This window comes from Olea europaea, unplaced genomic scaffold (assembly GCF_002742605.1).
Source record: "Olea europaea var. sylvestris unplaced genomic scaffold, O_europaea_v1 scaffold1932, whole genome shotgun sequence".
Classification (NCBI taxonomy): Eukaryota; Viridiplantae; Streptophyta; class Magnoliopsida; order Lamiales; family Oleaceae; genus Olea; species Olea europaea.
The window spans coordinates 30,446-40,556 of NW_019237150.1; the positions used below are offsets into that span (position 1 = coordinate 30,446).

Sequence of the window (10,111 nt, forward strand, 5' to 3'; positions counted from 1 at the left end):
TCCAAAATCTCAACATTTTTAAAGTGAAAAATTATATCAATCAAATACATTTAATTGACAATTTTCAGTAAAACAAGTTTTAGGCAATTCAATTCCCTGAAATTTATTTTCTTCCACCCAAATTCTATTTTTACAATCAAACGGACCCTAAATTCTTATTGTTTATAATATCGAATCATCTTCCAAATTGCATACAAAACATGCATGTATATATCCAAAGTGAGACAATAATCACCATTAACAAGAGAAAGTGTGTCACAACGCAACCCTACATTTTATAGTACTAAAAACGAATGAACATAAAATGTGACAAATTTAGAATCACTGCTTAAAATAAAGCTCTACAAGCTTCTTCAAAGTGTCAAAAACACTTGTAAATGGGTTTAGTTCATTAGGAGCTTTTAGTTTTAGACCAGGAAATTGGTTGGTTAGAGATTTTTGCATACTAGACACAGACATCATTGCTGCAAGTTGATTATTCAACATAACCTCGCAATCAAGTAGATAGGGGCGGAGCCAGAAAATGATGTTAGGATGGGCTGAAACTTAAATTTTTTTAATGAACTTACGCCACCAAAAACCGGTTTTGGAGCTATTCTCGTGGCATTCACAATAAAAAGTATACGACACTCAATGGGAAAAAAAAGTCTAGATGTCTCACATTAATATATTTTACTAAATCTTTGTATTTTTTTACCAAACGCTTACTTTAAAAAATATAAACTAATTGAATCATAATAGAAATAAACAAATGAAAATTCTAAAAAATACTGAATAAGTACTCTTCTAATAACTTTTACAACCAATCTTTTCGTACAACTGAAACTTGATTGAAACATGCAATCAATAATATATCACTATAATTCATATGTTATTGTCTCAAAATGTTATTTGGCGTTTTAATCGATCTTCTATATCATTACATTTCAAAGTGAGTGAAGAATCTCAATCAAAGTAAGAAAGCCAACTAAGAATTTCGAGGGTTAAAGAAATTAAATTTAATTCACGTCCATTTTCTGCTCGATTTCAAGAATATACTCGTATCTATATTACTTCATAAATAGATAAATTTTATCAAATATTCTTTTATTGTCAATATCAAATCTATAGTAAGTTATTTATTTTAATCATAATATCTATTTTATGGTCAAAATAAGTAATTTTTTTAAAATAAATATAAATAAATAATAAATAAAAACAAACGCAGAAATAAAAAATAATAAATACTTTTAAATTTTGAAAAATATGTAGTGTCCTTAACTATTAAAACAAGTAATTTACTTTTAAATTTAATCAATACAAATTATCTACAATAAAATTTACTTAATAATTATGAGTAAATTTTAGTCAAACATACATTAAATAGAATATCTAATTTGACAATAAAATATTCACATTTTATGAATTTCATGAAATGAGTAATTAATAATTAGTGTTTTTATACAATTTAAATAATTGAACATTGGACTTGGGTTAAGATTCAAGCTAGAGTTGGACAAATGCTAATATTTGGGTCAAAACTCTATACTTTCTTCTTAATTTTTTATATGGGTTGGGGAGTAGTGGGCTAATGCTAACATTTGGGCAAAAACTCTACACTTTCTTCTTAAATTTTTATATGGGCTGGGGAGTAGTGCTGGGCTACAGCCCAGCATACCCCCCCACTACCTCAGCCCATGCTTGTAGAGTGTCCTTGATCTTTCCAGGATCGTACCCAAAGTTTGCCAAATAACTGCTCGATGAATTCTGGTCCTCTAAGTTAGGCATTCGCGAATATACCCGAGATGTTGGTACGTGAAGCATAATTGATTAGCAAGTGAGAATTTTAAGAAAGCTTGAAAAGTACACTTACAAATAGATTTTTTTTTTATAAGTAATCAAATATTTTATTAATCATGGATAATACATAGGAAGTGTATTATCAATTAATACAAGACAGAAATGACATGAAATTGAGCAACCCGTCTATACGAGTAATAGTCACATCATTAAACCAAATGTACAGTGTCAGATAAAACAATTCTTTAATCTGCTCTGTTGTCCGTGTATTATTGTCGAAACAACGACTATTTCGCTCCTTCCAAATACACCATATGATACATCTTGGGATAAGGTCCCAAACAATCTTGCTATATTTATTACGAAATCTTCTTCCTCATGCCTTCAAAACATCCTCCATAAGCTGTGGAAACACCCAATCTATGTGTTGATAAGCCAAAATATCGTTCCATAGGGTGCGGGCAATGTCGCAATGAATAAACAAGTGGTCAATCATCTTCCCATTCCTCCGACACATATAGCACCATTTGGTAACATAGAAACCCTTGCATCGGAGGTTATCCACCGTTAACACCTGTCCCTTCACAACTGTCCATAGGAATACTTACAAATAGACGACTTTGAAAATATACAATTTTTTATTGATGTATGAGCGGTAACGTCCACCTACGGCTCCGTGAGAAGGGAGGTGGACAGAAATGGCCTTGTTGTACCTCACTCTCGTCTTCAATGGGGTCTGCTCTTTTTTGTATGCCACCTTTAACGCGGGGGAAAGGCCGTAAAGATCACGAAGTACTTGATGGGACTTAATGATTGTGAATGTTTCATCGAAAAAGCTCAAAGTGCATCGGCATCAAAGGTTGCGGTCGCCAAATAGGGGGTTGGCCATGTCATCAAGGAACGAACCCCAAAACCGAGAGTGAAAGGGAGGGTATCGGAAGTTAGGTTGGAAGAGAGCGGAACTAAACCTACTGCTAGAAAGAAAGCTACCAAAGTTACTTATTTTGATAGTAAAATTATAAAAAGAGTAACTTTCTGACTCAAAAGTAAGTAATCCCAATATGTTTGGAAAAAAGTTACTTTTTTAACTCTTTACTATTTTTCAAGCTTATCCAAACATGCTTAAGCTCACATTGAATTCATAACATTCTGAGAAAACAAGGTGGTCGACACAAAGTACTAACATTCCCATCAAGGATTCGTGATTGCTGCACAAATGGTTTACGATCGTTGTATACTAGGAGTAATTATCCACGGAGGTCACAGCAGTTATCGACGGGCAATTTTACTTTAGGATATCGTGCTATTTCGAGACTCGATCGGACGATAAGTTTTATATTTCTGCATTTTATTGTTCTGAACGTTACTTCAACTTATTATTTTTCCAACATTATCTTTCGAATCGCCACTGTACAGACAAGAGTGAGCTACAGTTGGTCTTCCGATATTTTTGTGAACTCAATGTTTATATCACCTTTGCTATCTACTATCTTGCACTTGTGATGCATAATGAATGCGGACACAAAGTCTTGATCTGAGCACTCAAGTTACATCATGAGCATGCTCATAAAGTCGCGCTTTGAGAGCTTACATATGCCGAATAGTAAGTGCACTAAAAAAAAGTCATGTACCTAGCATGCATTTAAGTTGCTCCACATGTGCGCAACAGATATGCGCACAAAGCCACGCTCCAAGCACATACTTAAAGCTACATTAAGTGCGTACATGAAGCTGCAGCCTGAACGCACGCAGAGCCGCACCTCAAGTGCACACACAAGTCTACCCCCGAGCTTGCATACAAAGTCGTTACCTAAGAGCACACTTACACATCACTAAATGCGTATATATAATTTTCCTCCAAGTACAAAATTAAGCTGCATGCATATACAAAGTCATGTCTCAAGCATACAATTAAGCCACACCTCGAATTCGCAAACAAGTTGTGCCCTGACGTGCACATGAATCGTGCCTTGAGCACGCACCAAAGTAATTGAAACATAGGCATAAGCTAGAACGATGAAGTGCTTTCCAAAAAATAAGGTTCTCGATTACAAAGTAAAACCTAGTCTAAAAACTCTTTCCCAACGTCTAATCCTCGAACATCATCAACCTCATCCTTACTGTCTCGATCATCAAGATCTTCTCCATTCGTGGGCAATTGACCCCTAGCATAGTCACTCTTAAGGTCCTCAACCTCTAAAAACCCTTAAACTCTTCAATGGACTCACCTCCAGTATTAGGACTCTCGGGGCCAACCACGTTCACCTCCACTTCATTCCCCATAGCATCCTTATTGATCTTTCCATTACTTAGATCAGCAATCCGGCATTGCTTTGGCAGGCTTTCCCCTAAAGTAAATGGGAAAATTTTAGCACTGTTATCAGATAAGATAAACTAGATTACAGTACGTGAATGCAAGAAATTTGAACACGGATAGACTTTTTATCATCACAGAAAGACAGTAAATTGAAATTCCAAAGTCGTTGTTTCCAAAATAAGAACCGATTAAAACAGCAAGGATGTTACCGCCAATGTTCTTTGCAGCAGGATGTATTAGGACTTTGATCTTTAAAATTCATTAAATGGAAAGACCAACAAATGAAAAAATATTCCGAATATCATACACATTCTGCAAAAACCACTTGTTTCATCATACTATTTCATAATAGTACACCAAGATTTTCACAGTAAATTTCAGCAAAATGTTGATTCCAAACTCAACCAACAACAGCTCCAATTCTCGGTTCTTGACAATTAAATTTATCATCACTCGAGTCTCCTGAAAAATATCAAAAATAGACATGGGTTCACCTGGAGAAGGGAGGATAAAGTGATTGAACAAGGATCGGCGGTGATTGCGCAATCATTTCTTCCCTCTTGATTCTTCACCCACAATTGTTATTTTAAGTTTACTAAAAAAAAACACTGCAAAATTACAGAAATACAGATTGATGAGCGATGAGCTTTAAAACTCTAAACTAGACAACTGTGATGCTCTTTGAATTAGCCTCCACCCCCACTCCCACGGGAAAAACTAACTTCCGTGGCACGGTCGCACCTCCGTCGAATGGGGAGCCACGTAGGACGGTGCAACCACCCACGACCGAAGTTTTTCTCCACTCCCACTCCCAGCTCATATCGTCAAGGATACTAAACCATCACACTTGAGAACTCCACGATTAAAGTTTCTTGAAATCTTCCTTTTTTTCTCCAAACTCGTTTTTTAAAAAATAATAATAAATAAATAAATATATATATATATATATATATATATATTACAAAAATTATAAATATACATTCTTCAAAAATTATAAATATTACAGGAAATTATCATAATTAAACATCATTTCAAAATTTTCCAATTCTAATGTTGGAATTAAAGAGTACATCTTTACAAAGAAAATGAAAAATAAAGGCAAAATTCTTGGATGATTATTACTACTTAGAAGAGACTATTATTTTGATTTCCAGCGGAAAGTAGATTGAAAAACGAATCTTCTTTGTGTCTGTCATTCTTCTCTGTTCTTTCTCCGTTGAAACCTGATTGGTCGGACGGTGATGGTACTGACCGTTTGATGGATACAAACGCCACCTTCTTCGTTGCAGTTTTAACTTTTACAGGGCATGGACTCAGAGATGCAGTCGAACTTGTGGGCAATGCAGCTTCTGAAGAAAACAATGTATCATTTGAATAACTTTCAACCCGCTTTTTTTCATGGTTAATCTTGGCTACTTTTACTGGTGACGAAATGTTACTGTTTCTTTCAATACGGGTAGAGGGTTCTTCGAGAGAAACTGTATTCCCACTAGACGGGCCTGGAGTACCCGAGGCAACTTCCGCCTGCTTTTCGTCACCATTTACCAAAGATCTAGTATTCACTTCTTGAATCGGGCCTTCTTCCGAAACATGCTCAGTATCCATTGTACCGGGGTTATCGACTACGCAAGGAAAGGAAAGGTTGAAACAAGTTGTAGCACATAAAAAAAAAATCATATTCAGTAAGAAAATTAAAACAATTGCAGATAGGTGGATAATGAGAAAGTTCATCAACTAAACGAAATAGAATGAAAGTGGAATAAAGTTGTCGCGTGAAAATTTCATATATTTAGTGCAAGTTCAGTATATAGTGTATAGAAAGACTGAAATAATGAATATAGAGCCCATTTGACATGACTTTAGATAAGACGAGGAGTTTTTAAAGGAAACAAAATTGACCATATGTAACTTCCACTAAAAGTTCTTCTGGAAGAGAAAACTCTTTAAAAATTCGTTTCTAATAACCAATTAAGGTAATTCTACAAAAAATATAAGCAAAAGTAGAATTCTTATCAAACGAGCCCATGGTGTACAAAATTTTAGCTGCTACTTTTTTCCCATTTCTTAATAATATTGTGTATTATCTACTTCACCTTAAAAAAGTACCAGTAGATGCTCAAAAATTTCTAGGGAATGACACAAAAAGTCATTTAGGTCTGCTGTTACCTCCAAGTAAAACCTCAATATTTTCATATAGTATTTTGGAAGACCTTAAAGAGACATCTTCCACGATACCCTTTTCTTGGCTTTCACTTTCACTTGTATTCGTCCTCTCAACTAGGAGATACTTGTCTGTCTGCCAAACGCATTCTAGAAAAGTATTAGCTTGCTCTTTGGCTGGATGATATTCTCTAAAAACCTGCAAATTAAGGGAATAGAGAAGAGGAATTTTGTTAAATGAACTGCAGAACAGGGTGGAAAAATCAGAAGAAAGGCATAAAAAAATAAATCATGCAGACAAATGAAAAATAATTTACTTGAGTAGTTAAATAAGGCAACTAACCTCGAATCCTTTTTGATTTAATTTTATAGTTTGTTCCTTTTGAGAAAGAGAGGAGACAGTATTGAACACATGAACAACATCCAGAAGAATCTGCAAAAAAAAAATTAGAACAAAATTAATTGAAAAGAAAACTTTACTAACTTAGAAATTCAATTAGAACTTTCAAGATCACAATATTGCTAAATTAATTACATTTCAAAGGCCAAGCACCGATTCATTCCATTCCTTCCCCCAAATAGAACAAGAAAAAACAACGTAGATTTAGTTAATTCCAGAATATTATTTATATTTCAGTTCGAAGTTGTTCAAAAACATCAGTCTGAAGGACCTTTTATACACCATATACAATTTCAGCAATTTAAACATAAGATAGTCTTGTGGAATAAGAAATCCTTACTTGTTGAACCAATACTCGAAGGCGTGCAAGCACAGCTAACATTGTTACTGAAAATCCCATGAAAAATGATCGAGCAAGCAGCTTGGATACCTCCCTTTCGATTGTTAAGAGAAAAAGTTCATATACTGGCTAACAGCAACATGAGGGCAGATAGAAACTTGACAGCAAATTGACAGGGGTCTTAGGTAGGAAAACCCTCACAGTTCATTAAACAGTGGTAAGAAAATAAACACAGTGTGATGAAACGGAGAATTAAACTGTAACATAAAAGAATATGATAGATGACTAAAACGATAGCTCTACCACACTCTTTGGATCAGAAATATATGATTGGCGAAAGTTTTAGAGAGAAACTACAACAGAAAAAGTTGGTGGGATAAACACACATAGAAATCACTATGCAAAGCATTTTGTCAAATGATCAAGTGTTTTCTTATATCAAATATTGAAGAAATGCTCTCTAGCTGACAATTGGAGAACCAATATATCCAATAAGCATGATGTATGTAGGTTAGTTTATGAGAATTTCAGAGACATGCACCCAATTTTACGACAAATCATACAAGACCTATAAAATATTCTGAAATTTAAAATGATTCTTGCATCTGGACGCAAAACATTAAACAATGTGAACGGTTTTAAAACTTGCACCGAAAGGATACATAGCAGCCTTCATCATTGGCTCAACCATCTGTGATGGGGTGAGAAAAATGTTAGAAAATTACACATTGGCTTAACCATGTGATTGAGAAAATCATAAATTAAAGAGACCGATCCACCTGTGACAATAGGCGTGCAACTCCTAAAAGCCGCTCCAGAACATTATACTTTCCACTATCACACCTTTTCCTCTTCAAACTAAAGACATAACATAAATGATCAAACAAATAAGATAAAATATGTAATGCGAAACAAATTAAATTCATATTTCATCACGTAAACCCTGAAAGAAAATATTTCTAATTTGTTTCAACTTTAGTATGGATCCTTCCTAAATCAACTAAAGTATAAGTAAGAACAACAGTCCATGCCATAATTGCCTATATTTACAAGTAGAACACAAAAACCACAAGAAGCTTGCAACAGGGAATGGTGAGGAAAACGATAAGTTATCAACGTGTCCTACACTCGTGTCTTTACAGGACCGCAAAGTAATAATTTATACTTCAAACAAAACTCGGATATCAAACTAGTGATCTGTTCAACATGTAAGCAGAAAATACACTGACAAAGTTCTCTCCTACAATATCCATGCATATTCCAAATGACAAAGGCTGCACATTAATCAGATTTTGTTGCATCAGTAAATTCCACAACCCACATATGCTTCTCTCAGTAGAGTGCTCTGCAGCCACGTTTAAGTGTATGACTATAATATACAAAATTCTAAAAAAGAAAAGGTAAAAATGCACATAATACCTTTCCAAAAGCTGCACCTTTTGCTTAGGTCTATTCCCATTGATTATGAGAAAACAGGCATTCAAAATCTCCTCCATACTTGCTGATTTCAGAAGCTTTAAATCCCTTCTAACCTACCCATTTAAAAAGAACAAAACATGCATCAATCAGCAATTACAGGAAACTCAAACACAGTAATGGACAAGTATATTTATTACGCATGAGAAGTAAAATGCAAGCAACCTTTAGAAGATATTGAAAGTAAGAACATCTTCTATGTTGATTTTTGTTTTTGTAGACAATTCTCTCAAGAATCCCACATTCTGTTTGGAGCTGAACAATAAAAGACTTTACTCTCTGCTCGGTTGTTTCAATCTCTGAACCCATTTGTATTTAACTGCAACAGAGAAATCTTACATTCAAAACCACAAGTGGGAAGGCAAAAATAATAAATAAAAACAAATAAATAAATTACAATATCCATAAACCCATTAAAATTATCATCAATTCTAGTCAAACTCAATTGGGTTCACTCTATTACAGTGTTATAATCATTAACCTCTCTTTAAGGATGTACCTAGAAAAATATGTTACGGAGCCTGATGTCCAATTTTTGCAATTCTAAACAAAACCACCAAAACCAGTTAGTGACGGCAGTGTACCAGGCGCCCATATTCTTTTGCTATATCGGAATCATAGTCAAAATCAAACTCAGAGAAAAATTCACGGTCTGTTTCAAAAATTAAATGGCAATGGATGGCTAACTATGAGATATAACCAAGTTAACAGTAAAGAAAAAAAGAATTAATAAGGAAATAAAAGCACTTCAATCACGAAACTATTGTTATGTGCAAAGAAACATCATAACCATGCTACTCTTAACACTTCAGATAGACAAAAAGCACAAAGTTTAGTCTTTCAGATAGTTGCAAGCCAATAGATTACAGGAAATAGAATACCCATAAAATCAAATCCAACAATGTAGCAAAGCATAATCCTTCATATTAAAGGCACTCTCTCTCGCCCGCGTGCGCACACACAGAAAGATACTGAATTCATTTGTGTTACCTTTTTGACGCCCTCTGAATAAAAGAAACAAATTATTATATGAATCTTTAGTTCCCGTACTTACTGAAAATTTAAAGTTGAAAAACCTTGAATCTGTCCTTTTTTGGTTTCTTTCTTTCCTATCGTTTAGGGTTTTCTGTTTAGTACCAGTAAAAACAGAAAATTTAAGGCAAATTCAAGGATGAAAAGAGATATAGGAATAACCAAACAAAGAGCAGGTCATGGGAGAATACGGAGACGGGGAGACGGGAGACTGGAGAAAAGAGGTTTGTGTTTAATTTGGGCCCTTAGCCCATTTTTACTGGGCCTTATGTGGTGGGGGCTTAATTAGATTTAGGTTGGGCTATTTGGGCTACCCTTTTCCAGGTTTGAACCCATCTACCAATTCCAGTTAGGAGATACGCTGACTTTGGGATCCTTTTGAAAAATCATTATAATAACATGGATCAAAACATAAATACTGTATACTTGTTTGGTCACGATTACTTCTAAATTACATTTCTCTCTATCTTATTTTTAACTATACATTTTTCAATAAAATAATATTACACGTGAATCCAAAATTTTTCTTTATTTTTTAACCACACATTTTCTGTTAAAATACTATTTCAAAATATATTTTAGGCACCAAAAAAAAAAAAAAAAAAGG

The 10,111-nt window shown here is 34.3% G+C and overlaps 1 protein-coding gene across 4 annotated transcripts; it reads right to left on the reverse strand.

The window, feature by feature from the left end:
- Positions 1-5,100: 5,100 nt before the first annotated feature.
- On the reverse strand, positions 5,101-9,697 carry LOC111379108. 4 transcript variants are annotated; one of them, XM_023002438.1, is made up of 9 exons: positions 9,527-9,697; positions 8,638-8,791; positions 8,416-8,528; positions 7,776-7,854; positions 7,659-7,687; positions 6,997-7,090; positions 6,600-6,689; positions 6,263-6,455; positions 5,101-5,718 (listed from the first exon to the last, which is right to left on the reverse strand). In XM_023002438.1, the coding sequence occupies exons 2-9, from the start codon at positions 8,779-8,781 to the stop codon at positions 5,222-5,224; spliced, it is 1,239 nt and encodes a 412-aa protein (XP_022858206.1). In that variant the 5' UTR covers positions 8,782-8,791; positions 9,527-9,697; the 3' UTR covers positions 5,101-5,221. The 4 variants fall into 4 exon arrangements, with proteins under 4 accessions (XP_022858206.1, XP_022858207.1, XP_022858209.1 ...); XM_023002439.1 differs by having other exon boundaries at positions 9,463-9,697; XM_023002441.1 differs by lacking the exon at positions 9,527-9,697 and adding an exon at positions 9,354-9,445.
- Between the last annotated feature and the right edge of the window lie 414 nt (positions 9,698-10,111).

Excerpts from the sequence above, each read along its gene's own strand:
- LOC111379108 (XM_023002438.1), bottom strand. The coding sequence starts at position 8,781 with ATGGGTTCAGAGATTGAAACAACCGAGCAGAGAGTAAAGTCTTTTATT. Across the intron at positions 8,529-8,637 it reads ACTTTCAATATCTTCTAAAG|GTTAGAAGGGATTTAAAGCT; the intron begins GTTGCTTGCATT and ends TTAAATGGGTAG. Across the intron at positions 7,688-7,775 it reads TTGCACGCCTATTGTCACAG|ATGGTTGAGCCAATGATGAA; the intron begins GTGGATCGGTCT and ends ACCCCATCACAG.